The following is a 23,831-nucleotide window of genomic DNA, read 5'->3' on the forward strand; positions in this document are numbered from 1 at the left end:
GCTTGGTCTTGGCACAAAATTCACCTGAATTGTCATTATTAAAATTTTAATGATAACAATTATTAAATGTGTGTATTAGGAACATGTGATTGGCTTTACCAAGAAAAGCGTGAATTTTTTTTGTTTGTCTGTTGGCATGAGGCTATTGTTTTTCCTTGTCATAAGACGGATTCCATGATGACATCAGATGACACACCACACATATTATTGTAATAACAGTTATAAATTTATAAACATATATGCCCGTAAGCAGGTACAAATGACATGCTTGATTATAATGGGTAGATAACATGTGAATAATTGGACTAATATATACGGAATTTTGTTTTGTGATGTTACTGTTCATTGCTTGCCACTATCAGAGTATGTGTTTTATGTATAAGCGTCTGTTTCTTATCAATGGTAGAATGGTATTATATAGCTACACATACAAATGTGCATGACACCACACCTGTATGTATACAGGCACAAATATATACATATATTAATGTTAATGCTACTGCTGCATGGGGCTGCTTGTTGTTGTTCATTGTTTGCTGCAATGTTACCCAGATATGTGTGTGTGTATGTGTGTGTTATTTGCTGCCATTGCAGGATTTGCAATGAGAGAAGGAAAGAACTTCTATACCTATGCAGCTGCATGGTAACCTAGCTGCAGTTATGCATGAGTGTCATTTGCTGCTATTTAGGCCCTGGCCAGCATTATTTAAATAACCAAAAGGATCAAACATAATGCTAGTATAATACCGACAATATTTTAAAATTCAATTATAGCACAATGCGCATGCTTAAAAGAAAGCCAACGATCACAGCTGGTATATATTATTAGTGCATTTCATATTAAAAACAACATGTAATATAATTTAATTAACTATTGCTTGGTTGGTTATTCACACATTTCAGAATAAGGTTAAGATACTCTAATAGAGCAGTCACTCACTTTAGTACAGCAGTAAGGAAACACTAATAATTTGTCTAATAAAACAGTCAGTACTCAAGTATAATCTTGATTTTAATTTTGAGCATAATAGGCTTGATTTTTGAGCATTGCTCAAAAACATAATGGGTAAAATCGTGAGCAGGGCCTACTGCTATTGGAGGATTAGCAATGAGAGAATGAAAGAACTTCTATACCTATGCAGCTGTTTGGCAACCTAGCTGTAAATGGATTCACAATTGTGTGCTAACCTGGCCCATTAAAAAAAAATAATAATAAATACATAAATACACAAATAAACAATTGAAGAATTTTTTTTTTTTTTAAATGTGGATTGAGCGAATTTTGCAAAACAAATTGTATATGTGAGTCCGCAGCTGCATGGCAATCTAGCTGCAAATTACATTCATAATTGTTTGCTAACTTGGCCCATAGAATTGTGAATTGTATGAACTTTACAAAACAAATTGTATATAGTATGTAGGTCCGCAGCTGCATGGCAACATAGCTACAAATGGCTGTGTACTTGTTTGGCCCTTAGAATAATGTATAAACTAACTACCAGCTACACAAAAAATAAAATTAAAATAAATAAAACTGTGTGTAGCTGTGATACATAGGACCACAGCTGCATGGCAACATAGCTGCACGAGGCGTGACCAGTAGAGTAAAACAAGAATGCAGTCATATGGTCATCCATGAGGATGTAGTAGGTCCACAGCTGAATGGCAACATACTGTAGCTGCAAACTTGTCCCTTCCCTTGTGGAATGCGACAGTACGGGATCCCAATAGGGTCTTTCTGCTGCAATCCTCCTACAATCTGTGTGTTTGTTTGCACTATTAAATATGGACAGGTCATCCCCAAGCCATTAGGTTGGTCAGTAAATGAGATCTGTGTGGTACATGTACTTTAGTTTGTAGTATTATACCAGTAGAAAGGGCGAAAGGACTTTTGTGAATAATGGAAGTGCTGCAGTAGGATGCTGGGAACCTGTACATTTACAAAACCCAACCACCATCCTAGGACGGGGGTTGTATCCAAGGACCATTAGTCCTACTACCAACATTAACAATATTTTTGCCTTGCCATTGTATTACACTTAATAATATCTCAGGGAGACAAGACATAAAATTTAATGTTTGTGCAAAATGGCCATATACGTAGGTCACTAATGATGAAATCCGTCATAGCACTATATCAAAAAAATGCATGCATGTTATGATTGAGAAGTACTACTTATCTGAAAAGTTGCATTATTTTATGAAAAGGTACACAATTTTTACATTGTGTCGCTATACTAATACCTAGCATCTCTTGGAATTTGCAGAATATCACTGTAAATATTATGGATACAAGTGTTTAATAATATCATGTACAGGACTAAAATTGCATTTGTTGTTTTACCTTATTACTGTTTCTGTAATAATAATGATCCACATCTCTCCATGTTGCTATTAATAAGTTTGTGATAGTCACATTTTGAGACAAATGTAAAGCTGTTCTTATTTCTCTTGTTGCTCTTACAAGGAGACTAGGATCAGTGGTCTGACGATAGAACACTTGTCCACTTCCTCTTGTGTCAGCATCAGCCCAGTAAGGTGCAATAAGTTTAATAGTTCCACTCAATGGAAATGAACGAGGTGTACTAGTGGTATATCGACTTTCAATACTAATTACTCCATTTTCATTAATCTACATGGAAAATACAGTATAACTATAGTAAAACAATTACATGTAGTAACATAATGCATTTCATATACAGTATGTATGCACTTCATATAAACCAGCTACTGTAGGGTAATGTTTATTATGTTCTAAGCTACAAAATACACATGCCTGTCACAATTATGTTACTTTTAATCTTATCCTTCTACCATTATGCCATAAACTAAGAATAAACACAGAAAACAGTATACTTTAGACCATGTACATACACTGATAGTACTGTATAGTGGGGATGAACAAGGTTCGTGCATGGCACACGATAAAATATCTGCCTCAATTCCTCTCACAATGATGCGACAGTATTGATTATGCACTGTAGAAATAAGCCCAAAAGTGCATTCAGATCAACCTGAGACATAATTTGCTAAAATATAGGATTTTTTTCGATAGCATTTCTACTGTCTACCTAAGTGATGCATCCAGTCAAGTGTAGCAGAAAACTGGCTGCAGCTACAGCTTTACTTCTTTCACAGAAGTGCTTCAAAGTCATTTAAGAAGAAACCTTTGGCATATTGATAAACATAGATTGCGTGTGCTGTTGCCTTATGCTTTATCTTTTTTTACCATACCCATCAGCCAAGCACAGCAGGGTTTCCATCTATGTGCATACATGTTACACGATATGAATGCACCGACATATTGGAATACACATCTTTTGAAGTGTTCTCCATTGTGGATGCGATCTCACTTGCCACCAGGGAATGGATTGTTTGTCTAATGGTATGCACAAAGTACTATCAACTAGGACATGGCTGACTGCTTGCATTCCTAGATGCAATGTTTGCTGTGACCAATTATTTTTCTGGTATACGAAGGTATTAGTATAGATTGCATAGCTCTGAAAGTGACATTAATGGTCATGAATTAATTTAAAAAAATTTGCAAACATGTTAAGGAAAATTAAACTAGAGTGGGGGACAGTAGTACCCTAATAAAAAGTGCTCAACCAGCTGGATTGGAGTAGTATGCAATGTCCAATTACAGTACTTCAAAAGAACAAGAAGATATTCCTACCATGTTGTGGAGACTTCATAATTGAATTACAGCAATTGGACATTATGTACTAATTCAATCCAGTGTGTTTCAGTACCTTTTATTGGGGTACTATTGTCCCTACTCTAGCTTAAAATACCTATACTTGTATTAAAATTTGTCAGAAAACCTGAGCTACTGTACTGTACATGCACTGTAAGTCCTATCTCTAATAGATATTAATGTCAAAGAAAATTTAAGGTACATTATCATATAGACAATGTGTGATTTTTGTTGTGGTCTGGCAAATAGCTGCTATTACTTCAGATTTAATGATTTTACAGGAAAAGTAAGGGCAAAATATTGCAGTGTATTGTTAAGTGCTATATTGCAAAATCTATCCCTAAATAGAATAACTCTCCACGACACAAGTAGCTAATGACAGTTTGATATCTGAGGTACAGTAATGGCAGCTGCACTGTGCAGCTTCATCATATTGCTGGCTGTAATACAAACTCTGATTACAAGTCATTGGTATACACATGGAGTATTGCAGCACAGACCAAAGAAACCTCTGAAGTTTGTTGACTTTGAGGAAGGTATCACAGATTAGTTGTTTATAATCACATGAAAATGTGATCTACATGTACATGTATGCACACTGCATAAGTATAGTTCAGAGTTGTGATAATAAGAAGTCATTCATATATGTATTTTCATCTAGATCTCAGCAAATCATATGCCAATGCTACTTATGTTAACTCTCACATGACTGTCAGTCATCAGCACTGGAACTAGTAGCACCACATAAAATGCCTAAACCAAGGCAAAACAGACCACTGATCTATAAACATCACATACTATACAATACTGTATAGTATGTATGTATTATAATGATCAGTAGTCGGTTATTTTGCTTTAATATTTTGAATTACTAGTGCCAATACTGATGTAAAGAGGAACAATATAGGTAGAATCGGTACTTCATTTTTGCTGCGGATGCAGATTGTCTGATTGCATTTTATGCAAACTCTTTAACATAACTGTGTTACCTTTGTCTTTAAGCCAGGGGCAGTTTAAAAGGTGAGTGAGAGGGGAATGGGTTAGAGGAGAATGATAAATAAAAGAGACAAAATTCATCTAACCTAGAATTTTGTGAAACAGAGTACTCTGATTAAAAGGTGTTGTAACATAACATTCTAAACGCTGATGTGCTTCCTTTTGTGTACATATGATACATGTAATACACACAAAATTCTCATTATTACTAAAATGAAGTAGGGATCCAAGCAATAAAAACAATTAATAGTGAAACAAGATATGAATGATGATATCACATGGTGGGAAAATTGCATGTTATAACAATGATTTTGTTCAACACCAAAGTTGGGATTTTCCCATCTAGCTGTGATGTGATACATGTATCATCATTCATCTCTTGTTTTGTTTCACTATCTTTTATCACTTGGATCCCTTTAAATTATATTCTAGTTTGTTTGTTTGTTTTTGTTATAGTGTGCAGCTATAAATGTATGACTGTTCTATTCGGGTGGCTGCTGTATTAGAATGTCTCGAGTAGGGCCCAAACCAACTTAGGTGAATTCGAAGGTTCGTTCGAACGAACGAACATTTGAATGCAGGTTGAACAGTCGAACTATAGCTACTAATTAGATACAGTTTAGCTATCCATCCATAATGATGTGGGGGAAGCTAGACAGATAGTATTTGACATTTAATTAAATTATGTGTTGATGGTTTAGTGGTGGTCACAAGGCCATGCCCCTATAAGGTTTTAAGGTGTCTATGTGGTGCCAGTCACTTGTCTAACCTGTACATGTATAGCAGTAGTAAAATGTATTTAAAACCTAGTAACCACAAGCATTTTTACTTGTGCTATTCATTTTCAAGTTTTCTCAGTAAAACTGTTGAGTCAGTACAACTGCATGTGTGTATTGAAACTTTTGAGACATGCATTTAACACTTAATATGCTGTGATTTATAAATTGTAAACAGGAACCAGCTCCATTTAAAAGTTCGAAAGATTCGTGAACTTTAGTTGAACCCTGACAATCCAAGTTCGTTTGGGCCCTAGTCTTGAGTCAGCCTTTCATCTACCAAAGAGGTGTGTCACTATTTCATAATTATTTCATTGTACAAATAATAATTGGGTATGATCATTATGTCCCCATGCTCGATCATTATTAATAAATGGGCATTGTCTCAAATATAACCTATCAGGTATCCGGGGGGGTTCAAAGGGTTCCATGCAACCCCCTTTTATGAGGAGCCACAATATTACTGAATGAGCTTCTGCCAAGTTTTTCTCTAATTCAGTATATATGCTAAAATCAGTTTATCAGTCAAGTACTATACTCCAAGCAAACACTACTAGTGATTAACACTCTTTTACCATCCACATTTACACAAATATTTTGAAGTTTTCACTACTTCAACATAATACAACAAACTGATTAAATATTCCAGGATATGAATATATGATAATTAGTTAAACTAACAATTAATTATGAAGCCATAGAATGCTTATGTACTCTGTTGTGTGGCTTTGTAGTGAAACTTAATGATTTTATAGGTTTTTGTTAACATGTTGGTTGCTGGGGCCCTCCCCTGGAAATAGTGGCAAAAGCCACCATCTATTGAGGATTAAAAACACATATGTGCTCATATATATATATACATTTATTTACCTAGCTATCCACCCTTCCACCGCACCAAGCCCTACATTGCCTACACTTTTTCCTAATGCTAATCACATAAACAATTTTTCCACAAAGCCAATAGTGTACGTGACAATACACAACAATCATGCAACAAGAACACAATGACACCATAATAACAAATAAGATTATGTGTACATGAGATCATACATACATACGTCTAGTACAGTATTAATCCTTACATATACTGATCTGATTGTTGAATTATAAAAGAAAAAGTCACCAGTCAGAGTAACCAAACCGGATGAGGTACCATAGTAGTAATATGGCAAGGTAGCATCATTATGAGTGTATCCAAAAGGATAAAACTAAATGGCATAAAACACATAATATAACAGCAATCTAATTTAAAATAGTCAGTATAGAACTTCCATAAAAAGTGTTAAAATACAATAGTATTGATTGTGTATGTAAAATTGTATACAGCATTGGTGATCCAGGAGGAGGGTTTAAATTTTTGTAGACAGGATTCTCACAAATTGCATTATCTTAAATCCAATATCAAATAAAGTAGTTGAATTGGTTTCTTTTTAATTAATGACAAGATAGATGTCTTTATCTAGAAGTGCCTCCCCTGAATAAACTAAGCAACTATTAGCTAAGGCCTAAATTGGTGTACCAAGCTAAATTTTTGCAAAGGCTTAAATGGTGTAGTCAACAGTGAAACAATGCTGACAAAATTTTTGGTTTTCCATACTGTATCTACTATATGTAACTAGACTGTAATTATCATAGCTAGCTCTGATTAGAACCTAAAATCTGGATCAGCCAACTAAAGTACAATGTATACTGTCTAGTAGTAGAATATGTATCACTCACATACCTCTGATGAACATGTTGCAATACTTGGCTGGCAGTTATCTGTTTATGTACATAAATTACACAGTAACTACAGTAACATACTGAGATAAAAATCAATTAATGCAATATACTGTATTGCATGCATACTATTACTAGCAATATAATTTTACAATCAATCGTTGTTGTGGATACCAGGGTTGCATAATAGATTATACATTCTACCATTGTATAATTACATGCAGTTATATACTCAAGCAGATAGGCTAAGTTAAAAATGTAATTTATTGCTTGCCAATAAATTGAAGTTAACGTGCTCGGTAGTCATAGCGCGTGGCGAAGATTCAATAATAAAATATTGAGGCAATAATACCTGTTAAGTAAGTTCTGGAAGCTCACGTGCTATAACGTGCTATACTGTGTCTCGTGAGTCAACCTGCCGTTCAAAGTGTGATATTATCTCCAGCTGTAAAAAAGGTCCATATCCTGATACTAAACGTTCTATCTTCACTGAAGAGGTGACCCGTCATTGTTGCTACCGTGAACGAGTGTACTGCTGCTGACTCGTCAAATTTGATCGTGAACCACTCAATAGCACCACCACCCCCAAGTGGGATTCAATACTGCCATTGTGCTGATACTACCGTCGTCCTAACACTGCTATCATTCTGACGTGCATTAGTTATTTTATGTACATTTTGTTGTTTTAAATGTATGTTGTTTACACCCGCAATAATTATTGTAATGCCAGCCACTCGTCACGCATCTGAAAGTCCAACAGCCAAATCTTACAGCCTCGTAGGCGCGCCCAAATCCCAACTAGCAGCTTTAACAGTGACAGCATTGAAATCCCATCTTTAGCATTACGCTTGCCCACAACAGGAAAAAATGCTGCATTAGTAGACCGTCTCTACAACCACATATGTTCACTTTCTGAAGGAGCTGCTGGAAGTAACCCTATTACTAGCACGCATGGCTCTCAAGCAGGAAATTCTACTACCCAATTAACGACTTCCAGTTCCCAATCAACACATTCCACAACACAGTCAGCAAATCGCTCTGCCACAACAACTTGTAGACCAGCTGACTGCTTACCTCCAACAGTATCGAACCCCACCAGTAGGAATCCAGGCCAGTAACAGCAGAAATATTACAAAATAATGATGACAACCTGTCTGTTGCATTGGGGCCAACTCACACCACTGTCTCAGTTCCAGTACAAGTGGTAACTTCATTACCTGTTGTAACATCAATTACCACCACCTTGTCCAATGCCATGTTACCTGCAATCACTAGGACCCCACTACCTGATCTTGATTGTGCACTTGTTACACCTAGTTGACTTTCGTAGTGTAACTCGTTTTTAATCTGATTCCTTGTAAACTACTGAAAGATCATTCTAATATAATTATCCTACCTCTCTAACTATTTCCATTAGTTACTTTGCCTGGTAGGCGTGTTCCAGTTCTCAGTACTGGAACTAAAAGTAATTCCAGTACTAGCAATTTTATTTTAGTTCCAGTTCTAGAACTAGAACTGGAACTGGAACAATAATTTTGCTTTTCTCAATACTGGAACTGGAACTAGAACAATAATTAATTTTCCTAAATACTGGAACTAGAGCTGGAACTAAAATGAAAATTTATCAAGTACTGGAACTAATACCGGAACTGAAATTGGTCATAATCATTTAGTTATTATCAATAAAAATAGCAAATATGATGCACATTACATGACTACAGTTAGTGTGCTGATAAAAGCAAGAACTGATAAGTATTCAATGGAATGATGCAAAAGGTTATATAGCTAGAAACACTGGCTAGACTGGAGGACTGGACAACTGGACTCATGCCTTATATAAATATTCAGGCTTGGAGAAACCATTACATTGTTAGAGTTAATTCTATCTTGCTTCTGAGGACAATTTTGGTTTTTAACTTCCATGCTTTTTTTTAGGGTAATGAAGTATTGAATACAACACATAACACAAATTACAAGTAAAATGGTAACTAAATACAAAATTAACTCTACTAATACAATTACAGTAGCACTACAACTACTACTAACTAAGGGTAAAGGAGATTGTCATCATCAGACCTCTGTAGAGCCCAATATCTAAGGATCATCCTTGCATTGTAAGTCCATAAGGCAACAATGCAAGGATGATCCATGCCTTTGAGATATTGAACTTAGCTATACTGCTATAAAAGAAATGATATTGCTACACATGTGTAGAATATGCAAATTTTAATATCATGCACTACTCCAGCTTGTTTATACTCTAGTTGAAAATTCCAAAATTTTTGTGTATTTGTTAATGGTAAATGATAGCTACAAATCTTTGATCTATTACTTGAACAAACCAAATCAGAAATAGGATTATGTATCACCACATATTTAATTATAGTGACCATTCTACAGATATATGATTGGGCAGAGTTTACTACTCTGCCAACAGAGTAGTAGTTACAGGTGATGACCTACCAATGCAGTTTTTGTCCACCTGATTATTAAATCTGATAAGTTGTCTAGCATGTAAGCCAGGTGTTCAGTAGAATAATGTCCCTACCCCTTAAATCTACATGTACAGTGTATAGGAACATGTATAGGAACTGCTAGAAATTATTATAATAATAACTGTCATTTCTGTGTGTCTATGTTGCTGTTGGTGCTGTGAAATGTAAAACAGACTCTCTTTACTTTCCAATTCCTATTAAGAGGTTTCCAAACTCACTGGTGTGATTTTAGCATACAAATGTGACCAAATCTGCTGAAAGAGATTTTATAGCTTTTCTAATATTACATGTTTGACGAGTTACAGTATCACTCATCATGTCTTTAACTTATTGTCTTACAATTAAATTCAGAAATAGTGCTATATTAAGAGTGTAAGGTGACTCATTTAAGTTGGCACGATGCTCACAATTTAAGTTATAGATTGTGAATTACATGCAATTGGGAAGGCTATTAGACCCCTTTCGCAGATTCGATCACAAATTATACTGGATTTCATGGTCCCGATAGGTTTCAATACCTCAGATATGGGTAATTGATTATGTACACTTTATACTGTAACCTATATGCAGAATATAAGACATCATCATGCATGGGCTGTAACAAATAAACATTTCATGCTTTTGGAATCAGTACGTACCTCAATTGTAGAACATTATGAAGGGAAATGTCACATTCATTTGTGACTGGATTTTGGAAAAATGATCCAAATCACACATTAGAAGTTTCGAGATAAACAGTTTTAAAGAATTTAAAGTCAGCATAACTTGAGAAGGATAGCAAGCACATGTACGAAACTTACACAAGTGATGCATCAATCTATTATATTTTAGACCATTTCCAGTACTTGTAGCTGCTTGCAGAGATTCCCACCAAATAAGATAGAAAATCTGAGCAGCTGGATTACCAAAGTAATATCACAACTCCTCACAAATGGGCGGAGGGCGGCAGAGTGAGCAAGAGATAGATTTCAAAATAAAGCAAGACCGTGATTGAAGTCTAGATACAAGATTACAGGGCTATGCTGGCTTCTTAGTGGTATATAAGCAACAAAATCAACAGAAACAAAAAACGTTTGGTCAAAAATATCAGGCCATTTACCATAAACCACAAACTCCTGTCACACCAGGCCCTTCACAAAACCAGAAACCACCATTCAAATTTTACACACCACCCAGAAAAGGTGTGTGCTAAAACTGGGGATGGATAAAACCTAAACCTGACCGGACCAGACCAATTTTCAAGTCTCAAAGTAAGCCGATTCACACAATAAACTAACAATATAAATTACTCACCTTGTAGCAACTCTGCCAAGAATGCTATCGCGATGGGGCTAACTAGCCTTTAATGGAATCTGCACAAAACAATTTCAACTCTTTTAAACAATGTAACTACACTACATTGCTTTTAAATACATTTTACTACACAGTTGCTACAAAACCAAGTGTTCTTCCTGCTATTCTTACATATAATGAACTCCCTGACATGATCAACTGCTTGAATGTATTAGAATCATGTAGCTAGTTCACATTGAAATAAACTATGGTGATGGAATGACTAAGGCAGAGAAAGGTTAACTACAGTATGTATAATTACCTTTTAATTTAAAAGACTACCATTAGCTTGTCTATACTACATGATTCTTATAAATTCGAACAGTCAATGATGTCAGGGAGTTCATTATGTGCAAGAACAGCAGGAAGAATAATTGGTTTTGTAGCGACTGTGTAGTGAAATGTATTTAAAAGCAATGCAGCGTAGTTACATTGTTTAAAATAGTTGATACTGTTTTGTGCAGATTCCATTAAAGGCTAGCACCAGAGGAGGTTGGTCACGCGTCATAATCCCATGATGTAATATTACGTTGTTCTTGGTGTTAAGAGCTAGGAAAGCAGTGCATTGTATTGAGAAGGTTTTTAAGGGTGCTGGGGTGCTCTGGTATGGATATGAAATCTGTCTTTTGAATATTAAGAGGTGTGAAGTTCAACCCTTTCTTTGAGATCACGAGATGTTTGATGATGCATGACCAACCTCCTCTGGGCTAGCCCCATTGCAATGGCATCCTTAGCAGAGTTGCTACAAGGTGATTAGTGTATATTGTTAGTTTATTGTTGAATCCGCTTACTTTGAGACTTGAAATTTGGTCCTGTCCCATCCGGTCCAGGTTTTATCCACCCCTGCTAAAACTAGCCTCTATTTGTTTGAAAAATGCTGAAGGTCAAAATAGGTAGAATGATGGTGTAGCTATCCACTGGTGGTGTTTTGCCTGATGTGTAGTTTGGATCATTTTGTAAAATCTGGTCAAATTTAGTTATATGTTAATGATACAAAATTATGCCTGATGAAGACCAATACAGTACATGATTGGTTTCTCTTATTCAGCGTTAATGTTTTAGTGCCTCAATTCATTGTACCAATGCTCATTGCTACATTAACACGTTATAATTTATATAAGTGCATTATGTACATACATACATACATACATACATACATATATACATACATACATACATGCACAGTACCTCTGCCAACTTTAAACATCCATACTCCTGGAATACCTATATTACTAGTTTGTGTAATATTGAGGATGATAGGGGTTAGTGATCCAGGAATAGTAATAGAGTTAACACCATCACCAGCATTAATTCCAGCTAGAGCTTCAGTTCCATTAAGTCCTCTATACCCACCAGATCTATCACCAGTAGTCCACTGTATTCTTCCATCAGCATATAGGAATATTACAAATGACTCAACTCCACTAGTGGCTAGTACACACTGAAATGTGTTGGTCTAAAGAATACAGGTAAATGTATCAGGTCCAATTAAATTTAGAAAGTTGGAATACAATTGAATGTGTAGATACATCTGTGCAGCTACAAATAAAAGCCACACAGTTCCACTTGATAGGCCACCTTTGATAAAACTGCACAAGAATTATTTTAAGGTCATTTTACGAATAGTACGTATTATGTACAGGGTAGCATTTTAAAACTAAAATTAACCATAGTGTTGTTTTTTAAGCACAATTAAAGTGGCATTGTATTGTGAATTTGTTTTATTGTGAAACCATTCAAGATTGCATAAACACGTGATTATTATTACATTTTTGTGTACAATAAAATCACGTGTGTGTTAGTGGGTGGGAGAACAATCTTAAAAACTATCCACAGATTTTATTCGATGGTTATAAAAGGAATAAACAAGCAACTGAGGAGTAAGTTATGCTACACAACAACTTGTGTTCATGTACGACAACCAGGCGGGTTGTAACAATAATGTTATTGTACAAAACAAAGCACTTCATCTCGAAAAAGATAATCATGCCTTCTACTATAATGCAATACCTTTGTTACAATGTCAGACAGCCTAGGGGGCATTTCAAGCTAGCTCACCTGGCTTACAATCGTCAGACAAGGACAGATATACAAAGACTGCCACTTTAATCTCACACGTTCTCCTTAACAATGACATGTTTTGTTTATGACTACATCATAAACTTTAATGGTTTCATGTATAAATAATTCACGATGCATTACCCCTTTAATATAACTACACTACTGTTACACTAAATATAATTATGATAATATTTTAAGTTTGCAAGGAGATATCTATATACAATAGGGCTGGGCGGTTTCTCGGTATTATAGCAATACCGCGGTATTGCAATGAAATGATATCTGTATCGCGTAGATTTCGGTGAAACGATAATATCACGACATCGATATTATTACGATTTTTAGTGTTTGTGACAGCTTATTAAGTCCTTAAGGTTGTTATAATGCACCTCAAATAATCACGTGATACTACTGCAAACAAGGACCTAGTACTAGCTAGTCAATTTTTTTTACAAAGATCGAGATACTCTAATAGAACAGTCAGCTAGGATCGAGATACCCTAATAAAGCAGTCAGCTACTCTAATATAGCAGTCATCTTTAATAACCGCGATAAATAGTAATATCGTGATATATTTCTGTACAATATATCGTGAAGCGAAACTCCAATACCGCCCAGCCCTAATATACAACAGAATGGAAACTGATTTGCTAACAGACTGAGGCAAACTTGACTCATGTACCACAATAGCTAATCTTACAGCTCCTCAGATTTGCAACAAGAGTTCATTCACTCACCAAGGAAAAAATATGTATATTTGTAGCTATCCCTATTCTTTCATTAAGAAACTATTGATTCCTGGCTTCAAAATTGCCAACTGTTAACACATCAGCTGCTTTCAAATAATTAGCAAACATATCTCTTGTATCATATTACATATGTCTCATTAATTTGGCACTATTCTGAATGCTTAGGATGGCACAATCATTATTATTATTATTGTCTGCTTATACTTTTATCTGTATAAAGCCCACCAGATGATTGACACATACCATTACATGTACAAGTGATGGAATGTGTGAAGTAAGTTTTGACAGCCTAGTACATTAATTTTGTGACTGTATCAAACTTAACTCCACATGTTGGTTAAACATCTTCAAACAATGATTCTGAGATGTGCCACAACTTACAGCAACATTCATACAGTACAAATTTCTATACTTCTCTTGCTTTGCACTAGCACTGCATGTCTGCTTTCCCAGATGACTATTGTATAAGGCTGCAAACGTGTACATGATGATTGGGCATGTTAGAAATGATTTGCCTATGCTAACTATTCCAGACACTTTTTCAGAGCAGGAATTTATGATTTCCAATCAATAAAATGCTATGTGGAGAAAAAGTAATCTGACCATGCAAGACTACCTTTGCTTAAGTACTCAACTGGCCTTTTTATTCCATACACCAGCCATATGGTTGATATAACCTTTATATGCAGTATTTTCCTGCACATGCATTCATAACATTGACCAATTAATACCTACTGTTTTATACTACCTCTAGTGCTGTGATGCAGGTGTTCTACATAGTACATTGTGTTTAAATATTCTCTAAAATGCATGACAGCTGCAATGCTACTATACAAGTACGCACAAATAGTCTTCCTCCATTAAGTTTTGTGTAACAAGTAAGCTTCATCAAATTGTACTTTAATCATAATAAAACATGTCCAATTGGTTCCACTTGGGGTACTTAGAGATAATAAGTCACTCTCTAGGATTTCTATGGATACAATACATGGAAATAGTAAGAAGAAAATATCCTGACCGCCTGGCAGACTCCTGTAAGTGTTCGAGCGTTAATTGGATGGCTGCAGGTTCAAGGCTGCCCAGGTCCAGTCATGGATTTTTTCTTCTTTCTCCTACTTTTCAAACATACTTAGTGAAGCTAATATAAACATCTTAGGCCTTTGTAAGGCCTTCTGGTATACAGGCTCTGCCTTTACCAAGTACTTTAACCATAATTAGGCACTATAAACTTTCAATCAGGTTACAGTCATCAGAACCTTTTAAAGTCAGTCCTTTTAATTACATCAAAAAGGGTGAAATATTCCAATATAGATGTGTAAATTAATTTTAAACATGACATTAAGACTGATATTTACAAAATCTGGGTTGCAAATGTCTACTGACACAATACATGTGAAATAACAGAAATACAAATTGGTGTCATTACAAATAAGCAATTACTGTCACAACTACGTATTATTCATACTTGTCTAACATAATAAACTTTCTATTGAGGTATGGTTGCCAGCTAATAACATTAAACATGGCTTGAATAAACTGGCAGCCTGCTGTTTAAGCATGTGTCACTAGTAATAATTGTGAGTCTTACGTGCTTTAGAAACAGCTGATAAATATTGGGTTATAGGAAGTCGCATTTGCTAATAAAGTATTTGGATGTTTTATAAATAATATTTATTAGTTATTTAAAAATATTGTACTACTGTAAGATTGAATTTTAAAAGTACCTTTGTCAATTTTTTTCCTAAGAGGCATGTTAACTACTGGAGCACTTCTAGAAAAATGCTTGTGCTCTTGATCCCCCTCTCCACCACCCACTCCACCTTTTTGGTGCTCTGACACCAACCTAAGTAAATTCATTCGCTGTCCAAATTGTTATTCATTATAGCTAATGATGGCTGAAATGCTGCAGTGATACTGTATGCAAGTAGCATTGCAGTTCTGCACAATATGTGCCATTTTCAATTTCAAAACAATTTGGAAGTGCTCTAGCATATGAAAATGAATTAAAATAAACATTAATATACGTAGCACAACACTTTTACGATTAATTTTATGATATGAAGTGCATAAATAAGTACATAAACTTTCTCATATACATAACTCTAATGTATCATAGTAATCCTAGAATCATACCTTATCACTTTGTGCATAATAATAGCCAACGTGATCCCATGTTGCAATTAACAAACTTTTTATCATCAAATCTTGAGACACATGAAATGCTGCTCTTATTGCACTGGTTGCTTTAGCAAGAAGACTAGGATCAGTGGTCTGACGATAGAACACTCGTCCAGTTCCTCTGATGTCAACATCAGCCCAGTATGGTGCAATGATCTTGTCAGTACCATTAAGTGGTAATGATAGAGGAGTACGAACATTATAAATACTGCCGAAGCTAATAACTCCATTTTCATTAATCTGTATTGCAAATGAAAAGAAATAAAATGTAATGCAGTACACAATTAGTAAAGAAATAGTTTATAAGTAGTCTAAGAGTTGCATTTTGCTAGATTTTATACAGGTGTTTGGATCAGTTTGTGGATGTCTGTGTAATACACAGTATTTGAGAGCCTTCACTCCTGACAGGTAATAGGAGAGGCCCATACTTTTCATTCTTTGTACGATAAAGTTCTAAGAGAACTTTAATGTTTTTGGATTTCTATAACTGACAAAGTATCTATGTATCAGCAAAGGTAAGTTTTGTAATCAAGACACACAGTAGTGTGTCGTGCAGCAAAAGAAGCTGGCATGCCACACTGACAGGAAGAAAGAAAATTATTAGTTTCAGGCATTTAATTTAATTAGTAGCTCAGTGTTGCATTTACGAAACTAGACAAGTTCTGCTGTGTGGAAATATCCTCCACCTTCAGGAGTCCACATACTTGTAGCAAATTTGAGGGACATTACTTCATTAGACAAGCATTCTCAAGACATGAGACTGGCTTAACTTCTTCATTTTTCTACAAATTTTTCTTCATATTTTTGCACATTTACAAAACCTGCTATAACTCACAAACACCTTGTTTGATTGTCTTGAAATTTTGCATATATAAGGTAGGTTAGTCTCATCCAAGACCACAGGGGTGTGGTGCTAAGCAATAAAAACAATTATCACAATACAAGAGCTTGATTCAATGATGAATCACTGCATAAGCTGAATAATGGTACTGTACAGAAAATTCAAAGACAGTAAATAAGTCGGATGACAAAAGGAAAAAAAAGTGAGTTCTAGTTGCATGAAACATTATAGAATACATACTCGACTTCAGAGAAATTCTCAAATCGGATTAGCGACCGTACTTTTGTTTGGTCATGTCCAAAATTTTGTATGCAAATTTTAACACCAAGTTGATTGCGATTAAAGATCACACAGTTACAGCATTAACAGTTATTCACAAAATGATACCAATATTATGTCACGCCCACAGGGCAAACCTCTTATAGCTAGCAAGAAACTGAAAATCAGCATGTGGATAGGTCAACTATTGAAACTTAAACTTTTTGTGGCTTAAAAGTAATCAAATTAAAAACTATGAAGATACATCGCAAAAAACTAACACTTCTAGTGTAGCTACTGTAGCAACCACACAATCAAAGTTTTTTTAATTTAAAATCAATCACTTACCACACCTACCAGACAAATTGCTCAAAGTATGGAGTTGAAAATTGGTATACAGATGGATTAAGCATCTTTGAAAGGCCTTTAAGTACACAGCATGATTAGTGTTCTAACACTAGCTATATTAATTCCATCTTTAGTTAGTATTGTGGTTAAAATTGAATGTGAACTGGGCCTGCGAAAATAGGGCATGTAGGCACATGATTTTTACTTACCTTTTCAAACTTTCATCACTCATAACTTTTTGTACCATCATGCTATGGCAATGCAATTTCCACTCTTAGTAAGCATTTAATTGGCTTTATGATGCAAGTTACAGAATGCAAATATTCTGTTCCAATATTGAGAAATGACCTGTATAGTGATGGAGTGTAGTTTGTGCCCAGATGCCCTGTTTTCACAGGCCCAGTCACAAATATGGGTAAACACACAACCTGTACACCCGATGTCTTATACAAAAAATAAATCTAAATCTTGAATCTAGTAAGTAACTATCTAACAATGATTTTACAACAAAGTATTAAAGGGACAGTATGCCAAGCCATACAAGTGCTAATTTCACATCCCATAAAATAATTATGTTCATGACATGATAAATTGTCACATTTTATTACATCACACCATGAAATAGCAAACTTGTGGTGATCTTCTAATGGGATAATTGTAAACAAAGTGATGGTAATGGTTTAAATTTGTACTGTTTAACTCATAAGGCATATTCCCTGTAGTTCACATCATTGTTTGGTAGTGAATATAACTGCTCCGTAAAGCCTCGCCCCATGCTGATTGCAAACAGCTACTTCAGCCAGGCTCTAGCAGCTGGTACAAGCTTGTAATGCTGTCACGATTGTTGCACTGACAAGAACTTGTAGTAAAAAAGTCTTTTGAGTTATTTAACGGTCTACAATGGGCTGGCGCTGCTGTTCTTGTGGCTACATTTCCAAGTACTCCATGCCATTGCATTACCTTCGAGCATTCACACCGTTAACAATCTTCTACTTGGTTTAAATAACCAGTCTAGACATGTAGTTTCACAGCAAAATGATTCCAAATCATTGTAGCTGGTTGTATGGAAGTGAGAATTGTTGTTCATTTACAAACTACAATCACTCAGTAATTACGTAAAACAGCGTCAAATGCTTGTCACACTTGTATGGTTTCAACACCTGTATGGCTTGGCGCACTGCCCCTTTAATTGAGGTACTATTTACAATTTAAGTAGGTAAGCTATTCCAATCATGGTGATCCTATTAATAAAGTAATTTGATCTATACATTATAATCTTGACTTTTCCAGAGTTGATGCTCCCTAGTAGTAATACATAGTAGAGAAACTGCATGTATATAAATCAGTAAAATCTGTGTTGATTATTATTAAGAATTTTGTAAAGGACAACTAGGTCACTTCCCAGATGTCTGTATTGGAGTGATGGTAATGATAATTGTGTCAACTTCTCAGTGTAGGATTTATCCCTGTAGTTGTGATAGAAGACGAGTAGCTCTTCATTATGCCTTCTCTATCTTTCTTTGATCAAGAGTGTAATGAGGTCCACAAATAGCATTACTGTATTCTAAGATGGGTCAAACTAATGTAGTAAACAATTGTGTTAGCATGATAGGGTCAAGACAATCAAAAGATTTTTAATCATTCCAAGTACTCGGTGGTAACTTGAGTAGTGTGGTAATGAAATTTAAGCTGTTTGTCAAGAAGAATACCAAGGTCACTGTGGGATGTATCGAGTTCAATCAGTGTCCCATTAAGATAGTAAGGACCATTGGACTAAAGTAAAGATGCTATTATTTGGAAACATTAAATTTTAATTGCCTGTTGTGATGAAACATGGTGAAACAACCAATTCCAAAAACTGATTATTTAGAAGCAAAACAGGCCAAAAATCTATAAATGACTCCAATGCTATTCAGTATTGCACCTATAATCTGCTTTTTTGTTTGAGCCTAAGTAAGAACTAATATTTGTGCCAGTAATTTCAACGCAAATGGAACAAATACAGGCAGTATTTGTATATCAATTATGCTGTAGTAGACTTAAAAATTGGATTTAATACCATTGAGCTATAATACAAAACCCAACTATGTGTAGCAAGTGCAAAATCGTGATACTCTAATACTGCAGTCACCCTAATAGAGCAGTCAGTTATGTAATAAATAACTCTATTAGAGCATTTAGCTATGTTACAAGGCACCATAGAAAGAGTTTGGCAACAAGTCACCCATACAGTATTCAGTCGCAAAAAAATAACCCTGTAGAAAGTTAAGCTTTCATTAAGTCTCCCTGTAGGCCTGAGTCAAATATGCTCAATTTTTCCCCAAAATGCTTTAAGTAGTTCCACCTATTATACTCTTCGGTGTTCCTATTATACATTATGCTCCCAGATTAACAATGTTTCTTACAAATAACCTTGGAACATTTTAATTGGTAAATAATCTATTACTACAAAATACCTTGGTGTGATAATCAACGGTAGTCTTACCTGGTCTGATCATGTCACCTACTGTACATTGCTCAAAAAGCAAATTTAAACAATGTCAGAGCCTTCTTGCAAAGAAATCTAAAACACTGTCTTCCACCAGTCAAGATCAAATTTAATGTTATGAGTCGAATGTATGTCCTATTTTAGAATACTGCTCCACTGTGTGGGGCGCCCACACATCTCAGAGAATTATAAACTTAAATCAGTTCAACACCATATGGATAGATTTGTCTTAAATGACTTTTCACAAACTATTAGTGTTACTTGTATACTTGGGAGCCTCCACTGGGCCACACTGGCACAACACCATACTCAAGCTAAGCTAATGACTCTATACAAAATCATAAGCGATATTCCAGCCCACAAAATTTTAATCCAATCTATACCACCTTATCTAATACGCAGCCACTGTATTCATCACTTCAAAGCTCTATCAGCCAGATTAAAAACACACAGACTGTCATTTTTCTTCTCGTCTACAGTACTCTGGAATGCTTTATTTTTTTATCACCTGAAATTTCAAATACAGACTAAATCATTGTTTTGCAATCACTACATAAATAAGTAAACTGTAATAATTATTGTAATATGTATGTGATACTCATGTTGAGTTTGTACATTGTTGATAGATTAAAAATAAAGTGATTGTTCTATTAGAAAGTATCGATCTAAGGAGCTACAGTATGTACAGTGCATTCGAATGCTCTTTTGCTAACGTTTCTTACAATTTTATCATTGAATATTTTAATCAGTGGATGCTCTGTTAAAATATTTCACTACAAAGTGACTGTTCTATTAGAGAGTGTCAATTTAAGTAGCTATGTACAGTACTCTATTAGGGAGTGTTGGTCTATTTTCATGGAATTAAGCTCTACTTTGAAATACCCACTTAATAATTATGCTAGCATTACACTGGCATAGCACTCCAGCCTTTTATGTGCTTTATTATTCTGGAATATTTGACCCAGGCCTATCTCCCTGTAGAGAGTTCAATTACATTAGAAGTCTCCCTGTGGAGAGTTCAGCTACAATAAGTAACCTTGTAGAGAGTTCAGCTACATTGTAAGTCATCTTGTACTGTAGCTACAAGCAAGCCAACCCTTTACGAGAGAGCTTGTTTGATAAAATAAATCTTTAAAATGCAGTAAAATAGTTGAATTGGAAATATCCACAGACAAATATTCAGCTTTTGATTTGATCTCTTCCCCTTTTCTGCAGTAAAGAAAAACAATTTTAAAAAAGCTTCAAATCTGACCCAAGATTGACTTTAGATTATACATACTAAAAAAGTGATATCTACAGCGTACACAAAAACAGCCAAAAGTTTACAAAAAGTGTGGACCCCAAAAAGCCAGGGTGATAATAAATGTGAAATCCAAGATGGTGGACAAGTTAATGGCAAAACTTTATTAACAACAGTTCAGGTGAATTGGTCCCAAGAGCAGGCAGCATTAAACTTCACCTGATTGTCACTATTAAATGTTTTGCTATTAACATACTGTACCATCAGAGTAATTTTTTGGTTGCCACTTTGGATTTCATATTTTTTTCACCTGGGAGCTGCAACCTTTCTTTACAGCTTGACTGTTTTGGTATAGATTATTATACACATTTTATGCTACTGTTTAAATGTGTACTACTGTTGAGAACAAATGAAATAATGCAAATCACTACGTATAATAACTCTGAGATCGTCTATAAGCTTTTAACAGTCATCCTGACTTTATGTACATGAATTTTTTGACATAGGTTGCATAAACAGGTACCACCAAAGTTATAACCTTACAGCAATGCTTTGTCATAGGTTGATAGATTTTGAGCAGATTCACATGAAACTAACATAATGCTTTAAGCCAGGGGCCAAATGTACTGTACCAAGCAGTACAGTACTGTTTGAGTAGGGATCATCCCAAAAATGACATGTCCTGCCTAAATACTACCTTTAAAATCATCCTAAAACATCTTATATAATAAACATCACCTTTATGGAATAACATTAGTCCATCTAACAGCATTAAAACAAGAAAACACTTATATATGCAGCTGAATGTAAATTAAAAAAAATTAAAAAACACTGAAACTTTTTCATTTGCCTGCCTGCCTGCCTGCCTGCCTGCCTGCCTGCCTGCCTGCCTGCCTGCCTGCCTGCCTGCCTGCCTGCCTGCCTGCCTGCCTGCCTGCCTGCCTGCCTGCCTGCCTGCCTGCCTGCCTGCCTGCCTGCCTGCCTGCCTGCCTGCCTGCCTGCCTGCCTGCCTGCCTGCCTGCCTGCCTTCCCGCCCACTCACCTGCCTGACTACAGTAGCAAAGCTGTAGGCCAAACACAGCCACCATTTTACTCCACAATAACAAACTCATCAATGGGATGTGACTTTTGGGGTTCTGACAAGTGTGTGTCTTCTGCGCCTTGTCTTTCCTTTTCTTTTCAGTCAAGCTAGTTGTTTTCTTCTAGATGCAATGAAAGTATATCAATATGTTAATTTTACCTATCAACACTTTCCTTGGGCAGATTTAGATACTGCACACTTATATAAGCACTTGCGCTCAGTAAATACCTGTAACTTCACATAAGGTTGAATGTCATGCTGATTAATGCAATCTTGGTTGATTAATAACAATCGAGAACCAAGACCACACCTCTTAACAATGAACACTGTATCATGATGACACACCCAATTATTGTTGGTTTAGGTGTGTTCATAATGCTAGCACAATGAAAATCTGAAATAGTGACACACTTCCCTCCTTTTAGGTGAAAGGCTGACTTGAGATACTCTAATACAACTAATAGAACAGTCACACATGTATAGCTGTATGCTATAACAAAAAAAAATCCAAACAAACTAGCATATTACAAATTATTAATTTAAAAATGAAATAGGAATCCAAGCAATAAAAAATAGTGAAACAAGAAATGAATGATGATAAATGTATTAAAGCTTGGGGGAAAATCCTTACATTGGCATTGAATGAAATCATTGTTATAACATGGCAATGTGGGATTTTCCCACAGAACTACAGTATGCTGTAATATCATCATTCATCTTTTGTTTCACTACCTTTTATCACTTGGATCCCTACTTCATTATTTAACAATTTCAATTTACTAGTAAAATCAAAAGATATTGATCTTTCAACTGCTTATAATCAAGCAACCACATTTCTATGCAAACAAGGCAATTATACATACTGCATGTCATTATTACTTTACCACAAAGAAGAGGTATATATGTAAGTGCATGTACATGCACATAATGATACCCACTTAGCTACATGAACATTGTGGTTTTGCATGCAACCATGTTATTCAATTAAAATTAGAAGACTCATATAATTACTCCACTGGATTTGTAGCTAACTATGTGTCAAATAGAGAGCACAAGAATCTTCATGGATTTGAAAACCACTGAAGTTGCTAAAATACAAAGATCCAATGGTGTGGGCTCTAACAGACTTAAATAATGGGGGCATTTTATATAGGGAATTTTGTATGGGCATATACTATAGGTGAAGTCATTGCAGGACAGGATTTTTTGTCATTTCAAAACAATCACACTATGTTAATATATGTGGAAGACTAAACATGCTTTGTCGAAGAGTTGAAGAAACTAATAGCACCTTATCACTGTTTCCTTGCTCAAGGACCACAGTGGTAATGCAGATATGCTAACAAGGAAATTAGTGCTACCTATAGAATACAGTAGGTGTACAAAATCAGTTTGAAGATGCAGCTTGAGCTGATTACAATGGTGACGTATTGTTTCATATGGTGCCACAACGTATACAATTTGAAGACTAGGCACAACATTAAGTGCAAGTATGGACCACACTAACGCACAATAACTCTACCCACTTAGATCCTTGGTAAAGTACTCCTATAGTTTGGTGGAAGATAG

At 35.4% G+C, this 23,831-nt stretch overlaps 1 protein-coding gene across 1 annotated transcript in view; it reads right to left on the minus strand.

Moving 5' to 3' along the window:
* LOC136265747 (uncharacterized) overlaps positions 1-23,831 on the minus strand; it is a 212,528-nt gene that overhangs the window by 78,584 nt on the left and 110,113 nt on the right. The window contains exons 13-17 of the mRNA XM_066060660.1: positions 15,962-16,246; positions 12,207-12,474; positions 7,196-7,233; positions 6,555-6,680; positions 2,345-2,632 (exon numbers count right to left, since the gene is read on the minus strand). Coding sequence (XP_065916732.1) covers positions 2,345-2,632; positions 6,555-6,680; positions 7,196-7,233; positions 12,207-12,474; positions 15,962-16,246 — 1,005 coding nt within the window. The remainder of the gene's footprint in view (positions 1-2,344; positions 2,633-6,554; positions 6,681-7,195; positions 7,234-12,206; positions 12,475-15,961; positions 16,247-23,831) is intronic.

This window comes from Dysidea avara, chromosome 1 (assembly GCF_963678975.1).
Source record: "Dysidea avara chromosome 1, odDysAvar1.4, whole genome shotgun sequence".
Taxonomy (NCBI): domain Eukaryota; kingdom Metazoa; phylum Porifera; class Demospongiae; order Dictyoceratida; family Dysideidae; genus Dysidea; species Dysidea avara.